We start from the raw sequence: 21,510 nt of genomic DNA, 5'->3' as shown, positions 1-21,510 counted from the left end.
TCTTAACCAATGTTACTGTAAATCCACTGGTATTACAAAATGAACTCTAGATGGAACCAAAATTCATCTGAGATATACCATACAAAGTTTCGATTGATGGTCGAAGCGTATGGGAATCTGGAGGACCAATGGTTTGACCATTGTCGCTCCTGTGATTTCAATTCTGAAACCTCGGAGTCGGAACATCTACTTTGTGAGTGCAGTTTTCTCTTTAAGAAGAGAGAACGTTATTTCGGTGGATGCATCATGCATCCCCCAGATATCTGGTGGAATATAAATCCAAAGAAGGTAGTGGCTTTCATTTTGGAAGCTATTCCAGATTGGAGTACAATGCAGGCCTAAAAAAAACAATCGCTAGTTCTTAACACTAGTGAGTGTGCTAATGTATTACATAGAGATAAGTGACATTTCAACACACTAACACTAGCGCGAGTTTTTCCTCACACAAAATTGCACGTCAATTCAAAGGCTATTCAGATTGCATATGCAAATATTACCCAATCGAATTGGGTAAAACGGGTAAATAATGATAAAACTAACGTCCGGGGCAAGAGAGCAAATATTTTCCTCACAGTTTCACAACTACACCTACAAAAAAGGTACGCATACATTTGAACGTGATTACCACCAGAGAAGTTGTTATAGAGATGCGCGAAGACTGAAACCAAAGGTTCCAATTGAACCGTCAAACGCGGTCCCAATCGAGCAAATTCAAGGAAATAGAAAAACATGGGCAACAAAGCGCATCATGAGAGCACATGAAAGTGTGTTAGTGCAAAGCATGACGTCACTTGTATGCTTGACATCTCATGGGCAGATCAAACTAACACGCACGCGAAAATATAATTTTGTTCACCGCAAAAATTGATTGTTGTTGGGCGTGATGTAAATAAACATAACCTAAATCATCTTCGCGCATCTCTATAACAACTTCTCTGATTACCACTATAAAGCAACTGGGTCTTACCACAATAGGTCAATTAATGGTCGCAGTAGTTGTGTACCCCAACAGGGAAAAAAGTGCAATGAAATTAGAAAATAACGAAATGACATTTTTATGACATTTCCCACCCCTGGCTTCATTGGCTGTAAGACAAACGAGAATTTGTTTGGGAATTACGGATTTTGTTTTACATAATGATCAACCTGGTTCTTTCGTTGCAGTGTGGAATGGGTGCAATTGATTTTATTATGATGTTACAATGATTTTACAATCAACACATTTTTTTTATAGATTTTCTCTGGTATAAATTAAACGATTATAAACTCTCATCGGTGGTTTGAAATACATAGAAGAGAACAAACGGAGTGCAAGTAAAAATCTCAAACACAACACATTATAGAATATGCATAATCACCGTAGCCTAACATTTTGCAAAATATTTTTTAAACTTGTAGTAACAGTGCTACGCCGGCCAGAGTCCATTTAGCCGGTTTGTCTTTGGTTTTCAAATTGAATGTCCAGATGTAGGTGGGTCCTCTGGTTCGGGTCTTATACACGGGACACTCATACATGTTACGTAGATCTTGTTTATCCTGGGTAAGTGCCTGAAATATATTTAAATGCTTTAGGTGTTAAACAAAATATCTTCTAGAACGTTATCAGGCCTTACCCGAATATTGATCACAGGCATTTGTGGGTATAATTCCTTAAGTTTTGATTCCATTATTATGCCCTGTTGGATGTCCCAACGGGCTCCTTCCATGAATATTCCGTGCACGTATGCTCCTTCCCTTGGTCCAGCTCTGTTTTAGTAGTAATTATTGTCAAATTGATGCATACACTCTTACATAAGGTATAATTAGGAAAAAGGAATATGGCTGATGCGCGCAATGCTGGATTGATTAGAATGAAGTGTTCGGATCGAGTCTATCTCTTTTGTCACTTCGGATGAATTAAAGCAGTGCCATTCCTCTGACGTGCAGAACAATGTCACTATCACACGGTCGCACATGCTCCTCGGCTTTACGGACGATTTGGATTTTATCGGCATCGATCTTAGGCGGGCAGGCTTATGTTTAAAAAAAAAATCAAATTATGGCTGCTCCTCTGAAGAGCGAGGGAGACAGCGATAATAGACTTGACGATAAATTAAACCAAGACATAATGTATATGACTGCGGGTGGAGGCAGAAGCAGGGCTAGTGGTATTGGTGCTGAGGTGCTCAAAGTAACTACCCGAGCAGGAATGAATAACTGCCCCATAACTAGAGCATACCACAGTCAGGTATCATACCAAGATTAGGTATTGGTCGGTTATCCAGGTATTGAAAATAACTTATTTTGATATTTTGTAGGTATTGATGCAATACCTCAACGAGTTTTTGGTTTGGTGTTGAGGACTGCTTGAGGAATTATTCAATTATGGAAAAATTGTTATTTGTATGAAAAAATCGCAGATTATTATTTAGGTATTGCCATACCTGATGTTATTATTCACGCGCTATGCACAGAATACACACCAGTTATTGATTTAGGTATTTTACCTCTTATACAGGGCTATTTAATACCTCATTCAGGTTGTAGGTATTCGGTTTCCCATACCTGAGTTAGTTATTCTTCAGCTATTTTCTCTTGCTCGGGTAGCTTAGGTCCCATAAATTACAAAAAAAAAAATCGTTCTGTAAAAGACGCTTTTCGGAAATCTATATTTTAGAGGAGTTCTTTTGTCAGTGTCTTACTGAATCATTATATAAAAAAAAAGAAAAGGGAAAAGTTTTTTTTGTCTGATGCTGAAACGATTCGACCTCCACATGTGTACTACAAATTATTTATCTTATCGAGTGTCCTTTTGCTATATGTACAGATTTAATTATGGAATAAAAACCCTTCTTCTGGCATTATACAGAGAAAAGATCGTCTAGCATCTGGCACCCAGAATCGTAAAGGATAATCCACTTTCACTACTTACGTGAAATCATCCTTTTGCTTCTTAGTGACGTCGCAGTGCAGACACATTTTGTCCAGCGGAAGTTCATTCTTTCTGGCCGTTGACTGCATAATAGCAGTCAGCAGGGATTGCGGATTGAAAAACCCTGCCAGCCAAACAGATGTTGGAAGCTGAAAAGAGCGGAATGTTAATTTCACTACTGAATTTGGGAAGCATTTTGCGAAGTGATCAAGCGTTTGAGTTAAATCTTACGACAAAATCTGCCGACCAGGTTTCCAACTCGCGCAGTCTTAGCAACAAATCGACAAACCAGCCGGTCAGACCCAACAGCGACGGGTAAGCGCGGGCAGCCCAGATCACTGGCACTTGGTCCAAGAACAGTGAATTCTCTAAATCCTCCATGTCGGACGTGATCGTCAGCTCGCCCTTCATACCGAGATCCAATTCCTTCAGGCTCCTCTTCATCTCTCCGGTCAGGTAGTTCATTCGTTCGCACTCCTGGAACGCAACCACCACATAGGGGGTACGTTCCTCTACCTTTCCCATGATCTCAGCCATGTTGAATTCCTCCGGAAGTTTCTCCATAATCTCATCCAGTATCTGTTTTACCTTATCTTCTCGGGTTACCGTTGTACCGGATCCAGCGCCGGCGTCTCGAGGCTGCATTTCGAAAACAGTTCGGAACAGGTTCTCCGACGTTGTGGTCAGGAAGCCGATTTCTGCGTTCGGGTGTAGTCCATACAGATACGGAGACTCTGGAGGCATTGCATCGTCTATGTAAGCATGATAGCCCACATAGTCAGTATTCGGGGGAGCGGCGAATCCTGGAGCGAGAAACAGTTCGCCGTCAACTAAGTCCGGTTGCATAAGTTCTTCCAAGTATGTTATACACGTCCGGCGATCCCAATCGTCGGTAATGTGACCGCCGTACATAATTTCACCAAACAGATAGCGGAGATCCTCCCATGGAACTTTGGTATTTGCCTCCAAGTAGTTGTACAAGACGGAGACGGAGATGTTCAAATCTCCTACGTTGAAAGGATATGTTTTGTTCCATCCTTGGGGACCGAATTTACGCCTTTCGGCAACAACGGCATGGAAGTAGCAAAGCGAAAAGAGAATGACTTTAAATTCAGCCTCTTTGCCACACATTTCCAGCGTTTCTTGTGTGAAGTTGTCCAGTGCTTTATGCAGATTAGCCTGCATTCCAGTGGGTGGTTCGTTGGTGATCTTGATCGATGACTCCAGGATACCTTGGGGAATTATGTGAGCTGCTGGAGTGGCTGCTGGCTCCGCACTCATAAAGATACGGTAGTTTTCGTGCGATCCCTCCGAGTAATATTCAAGTTTCTTCTCCAGTGAAGGCAGCCATTTCTTAACCAGATGGATGTTCTGCAGTACAACCCAGTGTCCGGAGGTTGCTGCTTTATCCATGGCTGCCTCGGCAACCACCTCTTGACCTTGTCCTAGGGAAACGTTATAGAAGTTGTCGTTGTCTGCAGAGTAGCCTAACTGTTTGCCCAAGGCTTCTACATCCTTCAGCGGATTGACACCCGGTGACAGAATGAAGAATATCGGCGTAGAAGGGCTAGTCTCTTCAAATGACTTTGCGAATTCCATCGTACGATTCTCGACGTAATGGGAGCCAAGTTTTTCCTCGATGAAATCTCTGCAATGATAGAATAGTTTATTTTAAACATATGCAGGTTTTAGAACAGCATCAACTTACGTCATTGCGTAGGTCATCCGATCCGGTCGCAGAGCACGCATCATGCAAAGTCTCTGCAGAGCCGTTTTATTCTTCCACTCTTGTGGGAACTTTTCCTTCTCCGGGCATTCCGACTCGATTAGCTTTTTCCAGCGTTTGGATGATGTTTCTATATCACGATCTAGGTTACGGAATTCGTCCTTGGAAGCCAAGCTGCAAATTCCACCCCATGCAGTGTTGGTTAGGAAATCTACCGGTGAAGTCACGTGGGGCTTGATGGGGAAACGCAAGAGGAAATCTAGCTCCGCAGGTGTGATCTCCTCGCGAATCATCAAAATCTGTAAGGTTAATATCTATTTGTAGTTATGGTTCTTCAATTATGATCCTTCGTTACCTGGAATGTCATCTGAGACATGAAAATAAGTTTGTCACATTCGAATAACCCTCGAGTGGTGTACTGAAAAACTGAGAACGATATGCAATCGATCAAGTTGTTGACTCTGGATGGGACGGTGTCTGCAGGTTCAGCTCTTGAAATAGCATTTTGAAAGACTACGCTGAATGCTTTCAGCGAGAATTGATAGATCGGATTGATGGTATTCAGATCGTTCAAGATGAAGTAAAGCAAGCTGGCACGGGCAGCTGCTGGTCGGTAGTGTTCTCGAGCTTCATCAATCTCCTTCGATGTTATCTTAGCTTCGGTGACCTTCTCCTCGATTTCCGCAGCCGTTTTCTTGGTAGTTTCCAGGTTCTCTACCAGTGCTGTGTCGCCTAGGATGTTGCCACCAGCTGAGGATAGACGCGAAAGGAGGTCGTCTTCTAATTTCTTGAGCATAATTTTGAAGTCGTTTTGCTGCTTGGTAAGGTCTGCTTTGAGTTCCTCAAGATCGGGACGTTCGGCTTTGACGACTTCAGCTAAAAGTTGGTCTTCGAGACCGTCTTTGGTTACGGTAAAGTTGATCAAAGTGGTTTGCGCTTGCATTTCGGGTTGGTAATGCTAGAAACAATATTCAAATAGATTAAGTTATCTTATATTATCTTAATCTTACCGGATTAGCAAGTTTGGTATGTAGGATCAATCTAAAACTGTGGTTATATTCCACTTCTTTGTCTCCTATCTTGATGGCCCTATAATTTAAAATAAGTGTGTCAATACCTATCTACACAGCCACTCAAATAACCCATCTCGCACCTTCCTTTTTTGATCAGATTCCTTCCCAACAGAGGGTTCAGGACAGGGTCCACATTTTCTCCGATGTTTTCAATAAGTACGGTACTCCCTTTAGCCAACGCCTTCTCCAATACCTCGAGATAGCCCTTGCTTCCCAAACGAATAACCTTCAAGGCTTCGCCGTATTTTTGCTTGATCCACTTGATTCCCTGTAGCTGCGGATCGATCATCAACGGCCACCGATCGGAGTTGGATAAAATCGTAGCATTTTCGATGGACATGCGATCGCTCGGCAAACCTTCATTTTGCCAAGTCGCAATCTGAGTGTCGTCAGTTAGCAATCTCAGTGGATCGAGGCTGTCCGTAATTGGGATGCCTGGTTCCAGGGCGCGCAAAAAGGGTAACCACATCTTGTTGAGTAAGTCCATTCGGAACTGTTTCGTGAAACAACCGACGTATGAGATGAACGCCGTTATCAGCAAAATATCTCCCGGTAGTGTTGTGGCTTGTTGCATGAACCTAAAATTGTAAGAAATTTTGCAGCATTTGGTACTGAAAATCAGTTACCCGATATTAGAATTTACTCAGCCACTGCCTCAGCCCAACGGACGTTCTCACTGGCCAGACCACCAACAAGTCGATTGGCCAATTGAATTGTGGCTTGTGTAGCATCTGCTTCCTGTTGACAGCGAAGCTTGTCGGCGGTAGCCTTTTCAAAATCCGCAGTCAGCTTTGCAAGTTGTTCCTCCAGGGACTACATAGGTTTGAAAGAAGATTACTTCTGAAGCATAGTGAGGAGTCGGTATGGATCGTATACTTACAGCAACCTTCTTCTTGATGTTTGCCAACTTTTCTTGCGAAGCTGTAAGTTCAGCATTGGCCGCTGCCAACGCTTTTCGTTTGGGCTCAACATCACAGAAAACGTCGTAGAATTTGATGATGTTGATGACCCAGGCGCAGAGACCTGCTGCTGCCGCCGATTTGGACCGCACGAAGTCGGGATCGAACTCTGTATCCTTGAGGTACGGTTGAATAGCTTTTATAATCTCAGGGTGTATGTGCTCCTTGTCATAATTGATCAACATGTCGAGGAAACTGTCTACTTTCGCCATTGTGATCTTGGCCGATTTCCAGCTGCGATCTTTCGGAATTTTGCCGTTCGGTGCCAGCAGAACCATGACGGCCGCTGTCACGTTGGTCACAGCACCAGGAGGCGAGCCGAACGACTTCAACTCAGTTAGATTGGCCTTGTTGAGGGTGTTCAAAGCTTCCTGGGCCGCAATCAGTGCCGGCTCTGCTTTAACGAGATCCTCTTCGCAATCACGTTGTTTTTTAGCTACTTCCTTCGCAATGACGGCCACCTTCTGCTCTTCTTCATCGGCTATTGCCTTCTCGGTTTGAACCTTATCGGTTTCTACTCCAACCATTTCTATAAGAGCATCAGCGGCATCGTTCTTCTCTTGCAACTCGACTTCCTGAATTGCCAGTTTCTGTTTTAGTGTGGCGACTTGATCAGCGGTTGTACGAAGTTTTTCCAGACCATTTTCCAATCGTTCAACCTTCTTCCGAAGTTCGCCGTGTTTCTCCTTCAGTAGCTTGTCGTACAAGCTAATCTGCTCAAGGTAAGACTTGGGTGTTGTGTAGTTGTATCGACGTTCGTTTTGCAAATAGACTTTTGACATTGAGTTGACCGAGGTGTGTACATAAGCCATGAATCGTGCAATTGAGTCCTTGCAATCGCCCGGTAGAATCGTCAACTCTTGTAGGAACCGCAACGACACGGACATCAAAGCTTCCTGCGGCCACTCGTGGAACCAATTGATTTGAGTACAAGTAATAATCGCTGGGAATTTGCGCGAACGTACACGTAGAGTAACACCGACAGGCGAGAAGCATAGTACAACTTTGAGCTGCCGTCGAACGCGATCGATGAAGAACTTCCAACAGTTCTCGCGTGTATCAACAAGACCGGCACCTTTGACTTCATTGCGAACTCCGGAAATGATGTTTTCCACTTCATCATCTGGGAACAGGTCTGGGATTTCGCCAGATGAAAGTAGATCGTTGATGATGACCAAGAAGCTTTCGCTGGACACTTGGGCGTCTGTCATCAAAAACATGATACCGACGTTCTTCAGCCCTGCCTTTAGATACAATCCGGATAGCTCATTCTAGAATTGATCAATTAGTGTTTAAGAGTTGATCTGTGATGCAGTATTCAAATACCTTCAGGTCAGCTACGCTGTATCCTTTCTTCAGTTGAATTTGCGCCACTTCTAAACTAGAGATAAAAGCTGCTAAACGGCTTAGGGATTGCTTTCCACTACCACCTACGCCAACTAGTAGGGCGCTTCCACGAGGAGATTCAAGGATTCTGTTGATTCTGTAATAGAAACATGTTTCGTGAAGATGTTCACAACCAAACATACCATTGAACCATACTCACCTGCAAACATGCATCATGGCATCCTCGAAAAGAACCAGATTCATTGCAGCTATAAGGTCGTTGTAGGACATCATCGCTTCCTGCAGTAGTTTTGTTAGTACACCCCAGTCCGTGATGGGCATGTACTTCGGTTCACCGATACCTCCGGCGAAGTGACAGTAGATGTTCGGTTTATCGAACACAATCGATTCATCAATTTCCTCAAAGGATTTCTTCACCAAGTCGTTCTGCATTTTGGTGAAGCTGTCGATATCCTTGTCATCCAGTAGTTTATCCCCGTAGACTCGTTGTGTTTCGTGTAGCCATAGACGAATAAAGTCGTTCGATGTTACTAGGCAATCGTTGGTACTGAAAAGAAGTCCCTGAAAAAGAAGAACGGTGTATCACTGCACTAGGAACCGGATCTCCATGAATACCTGGAAAACGTTTGTCAAGTCACGTAGGTTGAAAACGTAATGGAACTTGATGGCCGTCGGGAGAAACACTTGTGCCACTTTAGAGTGCAGAGCCAAACTTGCTGCGACAATATTTTGTGATATTTTAGTTACAGCTATGTTGAATTTCTGTTCCGCATTCGCAAAGTGCTGGAGAAGGATCGAATGATAGATGGTGGTAACAGCCTCAGAGCCGGGAAAGCTCACAGCGAATACACAAAAATGACGTTGCAACCGGGGATTGATTGTAAAACTACCCGAGGTGGGATTCATACACGAGACGTACTGACAATTGTGAATATCTTTTAGCGTAAGTTTGTTCCGATCGTACCAATGGCTGTAGTCCATATGCTGTCGAATCAGTGTATGAGGTTGAACCGTTCCGTAGGCATCCACCTCAGGCATGTTCATGTCGTCGATAAAGTAGATTAGCGTTTTGCTTCCGGGAGGACCGTAGTTACGACCCGCTTTCTTTTCTAATGGTTTCTCCATAACTTTTTGAAGCATCTCAGAGGAGGTGTAGAAATTGAAAGGGATGTTCGCGATGGCAAAATTCTCCGATAAATTTGCCAATTTTTCGTTGACGACGACCGTTTTGCCACAACCCGCAATACCAACAAGCATTACAGGATGCGCACGATCCATCAACAAATCGAGAAAGAATCTTAAGCGAATCGATTCGGACGTATGGACTAGTACGGCCTGCAGTGGCTGATCGCAGTCCATTTCAAATTTGGGAAGTATCTCCGTCCATGGGGTCCAGTGTTTGGTTTCGGTGTCGATGAAGTAGTCGAATACGGTTCCAGTGGGTGGAAACTTGACAGTTTTGAACTCATTGACCCACCATTTGCTAAACTCAACGCGATAGTCAATAGCCGCGTCTTGGAACATAGCTGAACCGAATGCCCAAACGCATGAGAACACAAAATATAGATCATGCCACTCCTTCGGACAATCAGCGGGAGTATTGATTGGGATCAAAAGACACTCCAATAAGTGACACAGCATTTGTATGTGGGCCATCTCGGCAACCGGGGTAATCTTCTTGAAACGTGTTCGTATGTTATCCAGACAGGCTGGAATGTATTTGTCGAACAGGATGACCAAATTGGACTTTTCGGCGGGAATTGTTCGAGTTTCGATCCAGCTCGTTACATACCTAAAATAAAGCATGAGTTAATGTCTGATGGAGTTGTATTCCGCCGAAACAAGACTTACGGGTTCCATCCCAAGTCCTGAGGGTTTATGTAAAGAATACCAGCTCGCGATACGGTAGCCGGAGTGGCCGTTCTCAAGTTCGATATCTCGAATATCAGACGCATGTAGGGTGTTAGAGCAATACGCTCATTAGAAGCTAAGGTCAGAACCTTATTGTCATCCATCACAGTGTTCAAACTTTCAATCCACATGGGATCGATGTCACCATCGAGAATAATCCACTTGGGATTATCCCCCGTTAGGCTAGCCTGCTCCCGCATGATGACCGAGAAAAGACCGTCTTTCCACTCTCTGGTGGCTGGGTTGATGATTCCGAAGAGTTCGTCATTGGTGACAGCCTTCGGATTTAGATCGTCAAAAGTTGGTTTCTTTTTCATGTTTTGATAGGTTTTGTATAGGGTCTTCCAAACTTGTGTCTTGCCGGTACCTGCATTACCCACAATGAATACGGAGTGTCGAACTTCTAGAAGTTCCTCAAGCTGAACAACCTTCAGAATAAAGTTGTCTTCTGGTTGCAAGGCACGATCCAGCGTAGCCTGCTTCACCGTTTTCTCGAACTCCATGTCACGCTTCCTGGGGACATCGAGAGCTGGGAACAGGTCACCAATCAAGCCCATGAACACAGGCATGTCGTCGGTGACAATTTTGGGAATATTGAAATCACGAAGCGCTCGCATTAACACTTCTTCTTCCGGGCGTCCTGGGTCTCCACGCTGTAATGATGCGAAAAAGCGTTTGATGATTCAATATAGATTATTACAAAAGTGATGGTAATACCTTGAGTGATCCAGCGACGACAAGTACGGATTTGATAGCCCGCAAGCCCCAATCGTAGTGATCCTGCTTCGAAAGCAGTTCTTTACACAGTGTGTACAGGGTAATGAACTTCCTAGCGAGCACTCGGGCATCCTGGAAACCTTCTGCTACCAGCATGATCTCACAAATCAGTTCGAAGTCAGGAACAACCATAGCGCACGGTCTGTCAAAGAAATAAGAGGACATGTTTTATGCATTTCAATACACCTCACTATCACGTAACGAACCTAAACAGAGCCTTCAAGTTCTCAGGCAACTCCGTACGACCTGCGTAACCAGGGTTCATGGTGATGAATATTCCTACCGTTGGGACGCACGCTATAATCTCCCCCATGAAGTTGAACATGTCTTTCTTGTCCCGGATGGCGTCCTGTACAGATTTAACTTGAACAGCAACCACGGACAACACTTCCACGGAGATTCGGTTAAACTCGTCAAAACATCCCCAGGCTCCGGTTTGCGCCAGCCCTTTGTAGATATTACCGCAAGATTTGTAATCCATCTGTTCGGAGCAGTTGAATACGTAGACCATGATTCCCAGAGCTCGACCAAGATCCTTGGTAGTTTCGGTCTTTCCTGTACCAGCTGGTCCTGCTGGACCCCCTCCCATGACCAAATGTAGAGATTGCGTCAGCGTGATATAGCATCGATCGGTCAACGGAGTGATCACCAAACGAGGTGTGTTTCCGAGATATTCATGACTGTAGATAAATTGGGCATCGCAGATATTGGCGAAGCAGTCCTTCTCTATATCGTCCCAACGGTGACGAAGCTGCGATTGCCACTGGAAAGCTGAGGCGCTTTCCACCTTGGACTGGATCAGTTTACTAACGACGTCTCGAGAATGGACATCAATGGTACAGATGGTCATGATCTTCTGACGATCACCTCTGGTCAGCTCACCGAGCAGCAGGGTGATCAGTGTACTCAGTTGAGAGATTTGTTTCTTGTAGTAATCCTTGATGGCGTTGTCGTAGCCTTCCTCAAGTCGACTGAAGGCGATATTGACCTCGGTTGTCCACCAGATTTGCGTTCCGCAAAGTGAGACCTGCGCCGGGTAGTCGAACAGCCAGTGTTCGCGTTGTTTTTCTTCGTAGGCTACGACAGCTTCGGCGATGTAACTTCGAAGTGACGATCTCATCGATTTTTGCACTTGGTTCAACCAGACTTCGACCTAGAATTTAAAACAGTTTGAACACGTTATTCTGTTTTCGAGTCATGGGTTTCAGTTCTATACCGGTCCAGTGCAGCCACACAGTTCGTAAAATTTGACATATTCGGTATCCTTGGCTATCATGCCAAGGGAGAATTTCGTAGACCCATCAGGCTCGGCTTGGAATTTAAGCTTTGCTATAGAATCGAACAGCTTTGTAAGATGTTTGCAGACCACTTCCGGGCGGTTACCGTTGCTCAAAATATCCAACAAATCGGCAGACGATACAAAGTAGAACCTAGGGAAGTACAGTCGTTTCGTTTCCAAATATTCTGCCAGTGCTTTCTCGCACAGAGTCAGCTGACTTTGCAGCTCGTCGAGTTTCTCGCATAGCCCATCGCGATTAGTAGCATGAATGACGTTCGATGTTTTGGACATTTCTTCCATCATTACTTTGAAATCGGCATCGATTCGATCGAATCTAGCCGAATCGACGGGTAGCTGCTTTCGGATATCTTCCGAGCTCATGAAGATCGACTCCAGATGAGTCCAGGTTCGCTGGACTTCAAACCATACGGTGATAACCTGGTCAGCGGTGGTCAGCTTCTTCTGCCAGCCGGAAACTTCCTCGAGGAAGTGTGCAACAAACTTGGAGGTCATCAAGTTTTGCAGGACCACCTGATTTTCTTCGAGGGTTTCGATAAGTTCTTCAGAGGCCTTGAGCAAGGAACAACCAGTACGTGGGTGAATCTCGTGCTCGAATTCCATTATTGACCATGTGGTGTTCAAATCACGAAGAATCTTCTCCATGGACATTTCCTTAACGGCTTTGTCAACGATGTTTTTGACCTCTTCTTCGCATTCGTGTAGGTTCAACGCAAGAAGATCCGACAGGGTCGTATTTTTGTCCATAATGAATTGGACCTAAAATTGAACGGGAGCGTTAGAGAGTGGTCTTCGGTTGGAGATTTTTACCAATAATTAAAAACATAATTGTGGGTTTTGATGAACATTGAATTTAATAATAATATTGAAGGCATATTTACATAGCGTTAAAACTTACTGTAATCTCTGGCGGCAGATTAGCTAAACTCTGTGGAGGGTTAAACAACGGTATTTACAGGTTTTTAGATTACGGATGGGTGTATTTACAAGTAAGGTGTTGGATCATCGTTACAGAAAGAGAGAAACGAAAAGGAAGAAAATCATTAAACATTTAGATATGTACAAAGCGATACGTATTCGATTGACTTCAACAACAGGGATATGGAGTAAAGGGTATGGACGGCAATGAAATTATTCCACACATTTAGTGCACACTCCACCCATAGCGTTCAAGAGGTGGCAGGCTCGGATAAGGTGCTTTCCAGCGATTCATGCATGTAGGTAGAGAAACATTCACGGGAAGGGTAATTCAATTTGCTACTAACTGTGGTGTTTGTATAGAGTTGCGTGATATGGAATCGTTATGGCTTTCAGTTTGCAGGTGATTCGAGAGATCTTGATGGGGTATTTAGTCGTTTGTATGCAACGTGTGCCCTATGCTTAAATGATTGCATTGTATCTCGATGAAAAGCGCCTGTTACTTCAGATCTGCGTGTGACATGTGAGGAATTATTTCACGACCTTTGCAAATCGTATTTTGTTGAAAACAGTCGAGGATGGATTTGACAGGGTAAGCCAATTGAAGTGAGAACTGACTTTATTCAATTACGTTTACGGAAACAACAATAGTTAGCGAATCACATCTTCATCATCAATTGACTCACATCATGCTAGCAATTAAAAGTAGCAATTTCCTCGACTGTTCAACATTGAGGAATAATTCCAGAAATAAAGGGACATATGTAGAGACAAGCTACAACCAGGACTACTTATTAACCTTCGTCGATGACATCAATTGATTCCAGTGACGCTCACGAATTGCTGGATTCTGCAGTTCACCTACAGCTCTCAGTGAAGTCAGCATATTTTTCACTGTAGCCTCCAGGGTCATGTAGGTGTCCCATGGTCGCATTTCCTTGTCCAGCAGACGGATATCTTTGGCAAACTTTTTACACTCAATGTCCATGTTCTCGACGTCAACCTTTCGCCAGGGAGTCGTTTTCCAATCCTCAATGCTGGTACGTACAATAAACACGTAATCCCACAGTTGCTGAAAATGTACTTAATTGAAAATGTATTTCAAATGACAATTAATATTACCTTTAACATTTTCATCTCCTTGCGGCACTGCTTCAGTAGTTTGAATTCCGGCACCGGCACTTCAAACAGGCTACCCGATTCGTGAATGTCTGACATGTCCTTCTCCAAACGTTCCATGTCTCCGTTGATACGATTCAACAAGTTGTATGGGAAGCCACAATCATACTTGAAGAACTCGTACGTTCGGAAGATATCCCTGAACAGGGTAATGTGCAGATCGAATGCGGCTATCTTATTTCGGATGCCGACAACTTCGTTTGCCTGCAGGGGGGCAACTTGCTGCTTAACAGTGAGTGCAATCTTTTTGGTATTGGCCCACTGTTCCGGTAGTTCTTGCAGATACACATTGACCTCTTCTGGGATATCCATGTCGTAGTATTTCAGTAGCTCAATGGTCTCCTTCATTGGCTCGAACATCTCGTCAGTGGTGGCGGTGCGTTCTTTAACGTGCAATAGGTAAGCCATAATGTTGACTAATCCATCGTAGTCGCCTTCCTTCACAACCTGTAGCAGACCTTCGTCTGCCTTCCTTATGAATTTGCCCAAATCCGTAAGACTATATGTGACGTTGGTAACGAGGTGATCCTTAAACATGTTGCCCCACTTTCGGACGATGTTCAACAGTGACTGACGGAAAGGTCTAACATCTACTTGGAACCACGCGTTGAAAATCTGAAAAGGTTCTATCTTCTCTATTTCTAAATATAAAGATTCATAATGATCAATTTGCTCTCGAAAAGCTTCAATTGTTGGTGGACAGGGCTGAGGGGCATCTGGATCTTTGTTAGAGATCATTTCCAATTCGTCAGCTTCCAACTGCCGTCCGTACTCCAAGAATACTTCCATGCTGAATTCGCGGTCCTCTAGCCATAGGTAGCTATATCGTTCAAAATCCCGGCAGAATTGAGCTGCTTCTTGAATCACTCTGTCGACACCTTGCAGAATTTCAACCTTCATATCTTGAATGTCGGTGTTGTTCGTTATTTTTTGATCATACGATTCATCTGCATTTTTCAGCAGTCTCGGGATCAACGAGGACATAAAAGTAATATCGGTAACCAATGCGGCCAGCAAAAAGTTGAAACCATTTGGGTCAGTTGGATTGAGTGACGGAACAAACACCAATTCCGGTTCTAATAATTCTAATCTGGATTCAAATAGCGGTGCCAGGTTATTGTTTGGATCCATGTTCTCCACCAAGTATCCCATACTGTAATTGAGCCAACATATTATTTTGAATTAACTTCGTTACTTCGAGTTCCTCACCTGATACCAATCATAAACAGCAAGCTATCGTAAACAATATTATCTACAAATTTAACATATTTAATCCAGTTATCATCTTCCTGTGTTTCGTCCATTCCAAACAGATGCATATTCGCGTCAAGCAATTGATGGACCTTAATTGCAGCAGCTTCCAACTCGGCATATCGTTTCGTTTTACGATCATTGCGCTCCTCCAAACACAGCACGGTATCCTTCTTGGAATCCTTCCTCTCGAACAATGGTGCCTTTGCCCAAGATGCCATTATCGTTCGAATTTCCTTCAGATTTTGCTGTATGTTTTGCATGCGACCTTGCAGTTGCTCAACTGGATTACGAATTTTCATCATGTACTCGGTGACACCTGAAAAAGATCAATGAGTCGAATACGCTCATTCTATTTCCCAGGAAATCACCTTCAGAGTTCCACGTAAGTTCGTTGATCGCCCTCTCGAGAAGTTCGTCGATTACTTTTATCTCACCCTTGATCAGCTCCAGCTCTACTTCGGTGCAATTGCGTCTAATTTTGTTATACCATTCTACAGTTTTCTCCAGATTCAATGTGTACGAACGGTATATATCGCTCTTCTCCGAAAACTCCAATCCTCGTTCTGGAATGCCCTCTTTTTCCATCAACCGAAGATAGTGAACTTCTCGCAGAATCGAGGACAGATGTGGACTGAAGTTCAACGCCAGTTCTGCGCAATTACGCCTCCTAACAATCAACGGCTTGTCAAGATTTTCTTCGATTGTTTCATCGACGGTTTCTGCCCATGCGTCGAAGATCGATCTTTCGAAAGCCTGCAATTTCTCAATTAGCTCGTCGTATCGGATTACCAACATTAAGCCTTCGTCCGATTGAACGACCCTGCAACATAAACGAGTTAAATTTTCACCACTCCCATCCCTCCCCACTAGTCGAACTTACGGGTGCTGCAAAGTCTGAAACTGCTTGATCGGCTTAGTGATCCGGTTGGTGAGTTGTAGGACCCAGCGGAGACAAGCCGTTACCGGAGGAGCACTTCGATCGACGAAAATGTGGCCGTCCTTGCGATGGTACTCCATTTGCATGTCGAAGATATCCTCGCAAGTGCTAAGCTCTTCGTCGATCATGTACAATATCTGGCGGTACTTGCCGGTGAATTCTTCTCGGATCTTCGGGCGATCCAGCACTGTTCCAACTATGCTGATCAGCTATAAATTCGAACGAAAGAAAACCCCTTTCGGATGAACTTCTACTGACTTACAACAAATGAGTCTACGATATACCTTGAAAACGCTTTCCAAATTGTGACAGTCATCGAACGCCTGGCATAGAATGGCTGCCAGTTTTAAGTCAAGCTCCAGAATCCGATCTTGGAACTTGACAAAGTCCTCCTTGAATGTCGGATCGTCCGGATCCAACACGTCGTAGGTTTTCGAGGCGAACACCGAGAAGCACTGGTTGAACTCGACGGAAACGCCCGTGATGCGTGCGCTCAGTGCCCGCCCCTTCAGGCCACCGATTTCAACTTTCTCAAGCTTGAGAAATTCGATCACCGTATTAAAGAACCACTGGATGGTGAACAGTCGTTCGAGGAACGCGTTGAATCTCTCAAAAACGGCGTTCGGATGGAAAGTCCAGTTGACCACAGGGCGGTCTTTAAAGAACGGAGCGATGTTGTCTTTGTATTCGTCGTAAACGGTACGGAAGTACTTGAGAATTTGAATCGACAGCGAGATACGCTGCATGGCCTCATCGATGTCACTATGGAAGATCGACGACGGGTCGAGGAACCGTTTGGCCTACAAGTACAGGTACGGTTCGTTGGTTCTACAAACTACGGTTGGATGTAGTGTGGTGCATTTTAGATGGGAGTGTTGATGTGTGATGAATGGATGAAATAAATTCATGACATTTTCTCCTATTCCTATGTGACTTCGTGGCCGAGCGGTTAGCGGCGTCAGTCGTTTAGGTGTCTCGTAAACCTTGGAGTGTGGGTTCGATTCCCGCTCCAGTCGGGGAAAACTTTTCGTCAAACGGAAAATTCTCCACTGGGCCACTGGGTGTTATATGTCCGTTGTCTAATGTTGTAATGTTCAGTTTGTAGTGGCCGAAAGGTCGAAGACGGCGTACAGGGTGCGGCAGGAAAAAATGCGAAAAGTGAAAGGCGCTATTACACGCTGAATATGGGATTTATATGACTATTTTTTATGACAGTGTATCAGTCAACGTCTATATTCTAGCACTACAAAATAAAAATTATCATATTTGATTTTTAACATGTGATAATGTAAGCCTAAAAAAATTGTATTGAAAAACTGCGCGCCCAATGGTCATAAAACAAAACGGCTATAATAGTAAAAAAATAGCTTCAATTCGATGAAAAACCAAGCCATACTAGCCCAGAGCCATGTAGTTTCACATACCAGATGAAATAAACACATATATATGATGATATTGTAGAGAAAATTAAAAATTTTGTTTTATCAGATATGAAATATAGCGACCTGTGTGCTTTTCAGTGGTTTGAAAATGTTGATTGTCTTCAGCTTCAGACGCCGTCTTGTAAAGGTTTGTGACCAAAAAGGGATTTTTATTAAATAACTTTTCAGAAAATTAATCTGTTAGAGATCATGGAACGTTGAAACATAGATCGATTAACGTCAAATGGACGAAAATGAGGTTTGAAGTTGAAAAACACTTTCGCATTTTTTCCTGCCGCATACTGTAATTGTCTTTTATTCAAATTGACCTAAAATGTCTTATGCCAGCATAAAGTTTCGGCGTACTTCATAATCCAATAATCACCTTGTAGTCGGGATGATTATATATGATTATATATGACCTAGGGGTCTCCAGTTAACCTAGTGGATAAGGCTATGGATCGCCAATCCGGAGATGGCGGGTTCGATTCCCGTTCCAGTCGGGAAACTATTATTTTTTTTATTTTTTTTTGTGAATGTTTTGTTCTAAATTAATTCAGAGTCCCTTAAAAGGAAAATAGTTTTCCACTGGGAACTCGTGAATTTTCCTATTTTATGTTTGTTTGTAGCTGTCCCCTTCACGCCATGTGATTTGTGTTTTGTTTGTTTGTTTTGGAGTCCACTACCAGGGGGCCCGATAAAAAAAAAAAAAAAAAAAACTTTTCTCGACTCCCTGGGCATAGTGTATCATTGTACTTGCCTCACAAGGTACAAATTCATGCAACGGCAGGCAAAGAAAGCCCTTCAATTAATAACTGTGGAAATACTCTAAGAACACTAAGTTGAAGAGAGGCAGGCCATGTTCCATTGTGGCCGATGCGCTCCTATTTCTTAGGATACCTGGGAATTGTACAATATTCTCGAAAACTACAATATTCAGAATCGAGTATTAGTCATTACACCAGGAACGCCGAAAATGCTTTCGTATCATCTCAGGAGTCCCGAAGGTTCCATCCTGGACTCAGTGTTATGGAATGTACGACAACCTGTTAAGGATCCTTTGCTGGCGATGTCTGTAGCGTTCTCTTCAACTCCCACGGCAGCACTCGAAGTTCTCTTTGGCGTTGCCCCTCTACACATTAATCTTTGCTCTAAGTGATCTAACAATCACAGAGAAAAATAATTAGTAAAGACAAACAAATTCCAGTTAAATTTAACTGGAATTTTAGGTTGAATTTGGCACAAACAAAATATCGGCTTGATTTCAGTGTTGGTAAAAACTCAAATTCTCAAATCTCATGGTTGAGTTGTTTCACGCGCGATTCTTGACTCGCCAAACTCACCGCCGAAAAAATCAGGCATGAGTTGACTCATGATTTCACTCATTGCTTTATTTCTTGGTGTTCTTGATATTTACATCAAAGTTTTTACGATTGTATGATAGAACAAAAGCAAATCTAGCGTACAACAACATTGAATGCCGTTTAAATTGATTTGAATTCGTTTTATAAGCAAACGAGATTTCGACGCTTGACTCGTGAGAGCGAGATTTTGCATGAAATTCTCGCGCGTGAGAAAACGATTCAGAATCGCATGCGAGTTTGCTCACGCAGGAGCGGTTCATGAGCAAGCTTTGAGTGTGAGTTTACCAACACTGCTTGATTTTACTACCTGGGGCAGTTGTTTTTAACCAAAATTTTAAATTTTTTATAAGCGGTTAAATTAAAAATCCGTTTGAAAACAACCATCCGTTGGTTGTTTTATTTTGACAATCAAAGAAACAAACATTTTGTTTGTTGTTTTCAACTGCCGTTTGTAGTTTGTTTTTGCCAAACTTTAGTTTGTTTCTAATCATAATGACCATTCAAAACAATCCAAATAATTGGTTGAAATTACAAACTAGTTTATTCCACCCTTTCCCCCTCCCCTCTGTGTTTTTTTTTTCTAAAATGTTCATCAAAATTATTGGTGCTCAACATGGATAAACTAATTGTTGGAAGAATCATTTATTTATTTTTCAAATCAGACAGGTTTATAATAATGATCTTTTGCACTTGCTTGAAGTAAAATTCATTGCACACTAAAATGGCTTAAACACGCGGGAAAATCTGTTTCGTCTTTCGTCTTTATCAACTTTGTGATGGTAAGGCTGTGAAACAAACTAAAATTTCGGTTTGCTTTCAAACCAGTGTGGCAGTCGTTTTTTCTCCAAATAAGGGGTGTTACACAAATTATGTCACACAAAAATCGACCATTTTCAACCCCACCCCTCCACCCTATGTAACACTTTTTGTATGAAACCTCTAAAAAATTGTATGGTTCGTCACGTTTCGCGAAACCTCCCCTCCCCCCTTTAAGCGTGACGTAATTTGTGCATGACCCCTAACACATTAGTTTGAATTTACCGCCGAATTGGTTGAATCAAACTAATGTTTTGGTTTGTCATCGGCAACGATACAACCAAAAGTTTAGTAAATTCAAACTGATGTGTTAGATAGAAATAACAAATAATTAGTTCAGTACAACCGATTAAGTGTGTTGTTCTGTGATCATTTTTAAAGTTACAAACAACCAGGGAGGGAGCAGGCACGTCAAACTCGAACAAACTACGCCTACCTAACATCCATCGAGCGGGCCTTCCCAAACAACACAATGCTATTTCGCGGGCCACCCCCATCGACAAAACAAACCGATTTCCAAGCAGGATTCGACTAGGCTTCTGGTCGCGTTGCCAGTCACACTAACACACTCGCAAAAGATGAGCAGTAGGCCTACCTTGCCGCATGCGGGTCCCCTGCAATCAACCAACCTGCTGGTTTATTTCAAACGACAACTTCGTGTTGAATACAACAAAATCCCATTTCAAAATAACTAATTATTTAGTTTGAAATTCGACAAACGTGGCAGTTGTTTCAAACTACCGTGGGTACACAGTAGGCCGTCCCTTATTTTGCAAAAATTGGAAATGTTATAAGTTCGTTAGTGGAAAATGATCGTTTTAGCTAAAAAATGATCGTGTCAAAAATTGAAGTCCGTATCTCAAGGCTAAGTGGTCCCTCAAGGGGCCTAAAGTTGTCAAAAATTGTATGGGACCAAAAAAACATGAAATTTTTTTCGACAAAACAAATACGCTATTTCACTAAAACCGGTGATTTTAGGACCCTTGAGGGCCAAAAATGTGCTTAGATTTGCGATATCTCTACTCGTTTTTGAGTTATTGAACAAAATAAAGTAAGTTTTCTTCGAAATCTAAAAAAAAAATGGTCAAAAATGCTGATTTTTCAGTTGTTTTTTTGTCAATATCTTGGAAACCAATAGAGATCTCGCAAATCTAAGCACATTTTTGGCCCTTAAGGGTCCTAAAATCACCGGTTTTAGTGAAATAGCGTATTTGTTTTGTCGAAAAAAATTTCATGTTTTTTTGGTCCCATACAATTTTTGACAACTTTAGGCCCCTTGAGGGACCACTTAGCCTTGAGATACGGACTTCAAATTTTGACACGATCATTTTTTAGCTAAAACGATCATTTTCCACTAACGAACTTATAACACTTCTAATTTTTGCAAAATAAGGGACGGCCTAGTACACAGTCATGGATCACTTAGTGGTATTTTTTACCTTCAAAATTCAATTAAAAATAAAAGGAAACAAAAACTACGACTTTGAAAGCACCGTTGGCTATGTTTTGATTCGAACTTTTCATTACCGATCCAGTTGAAGTAAAATCGCAAGTCATTTCCGCGTAAAAAAAGAATATTTCACTGTTTACAAAATGCCTTATTATGGATCAGCTCCACAG

The 21,510-nt window shown here is 42.8% G+C and overlaps 1 protein-coding gene across 2 annotated transcripts; it reads right to left on the bottom strand.

Moving 5' to 3' along the window:
- Positions 1-1,143: 1,143 nt before the first annotated feature.
- LOC109406499 (dynein beta chain, ciliary) lies at positions 1,144-17,213 on the bottom strand. Of its 2 annotated transcripts, XM_062843907.1 has the most exons (24): positions 16,574-17,213; positions 16,233-16,498; positions 15,721-16,172; positions 15,308-15,668; positions 14,042-15,251; positions 13,719-13,991; positions 12,900-12,929; positions 11,921-12,760; positions 10,911-11,857; positions 10,645-10,846; positions 9,868-10,580; positions 8,632-9,808; positions 8,216-8,577; positions 7,996-8,152; positions 6,591-7,940; positions 6,354-6,523; positions 5,791-6,288; positions 5,648-5,726; positions 4,993-5,595; positions 4,620-4,936; positions 3,143-4,559; positions 2,912-3,060; positions 1,614-1,746; positions 1,144-1,548 (listed from the first exon to the last, which is right to left on the bottom strand). In XM_062843907.1, the coding sequence occupies exons 1-24, from the start codon at positions 17,033-17,035 to the stop codon at positions 1,387-1,389; spliced, it is 12,330 nt and encodes a 4,109-aa protein (XP_062699891.1). In that variant the 5' UTR covers positions 17,036-17,213; the 3' UTR covers positions 1,144-1,386. The 2 variants fall into 2 exon arrangements, with proteins under 2 accessions (XP_062699891.1, XP_062699892.1); XM_062843908.1 differs by lacking the exon at positions 12,900-12,929.
- Between the last annotated feature and the right edge of the window lie 4,297 nt (positions 17,214-21,510).

This window comes from Aedes albopictus, unplaced genomic scaffold (assembly GCF_035046485.1).
Source record: "Aedes albopictus strain Foshan unplaced genomic scaffold, AalbF5 HiC_scaffold_635, whole genome shotgun sequence".
Lineage (NCBI taxonomy): Eukaryota > Metazoa > Arthropoda > Insecta > Diptera > Culicidae > Aedes > Aedes albopictus.
This window is presented reverse-complemented; position numbering and strand designations above follow the sequence as displayed.

Excerpts from the sequence above, each read along its gene's own strand:
- LOC109406499 (XM_062843907.1), bottom strand. The coding sequence starts at position 17,035 with ATGCAGCGTATCTCGCTGTCGATTCAAATTCTCAAGTACTTCCGTACC. Across the intron at positions 12,761-12,899 it reads ATCTGCCGCCAGAGATTACA|GTCCAATTCATTATGGACAA; the intron begins GTAAGTTTTAAC and ends GTTCAATTTTAG. Across the intron at positions 4,560-4,619 it reads CGGATGACCTACGCAATGAC|AGATTTCATCGAGGAAAAAC; the intron begins GTAAGTTGATGC and ends CTATCATTGCAG.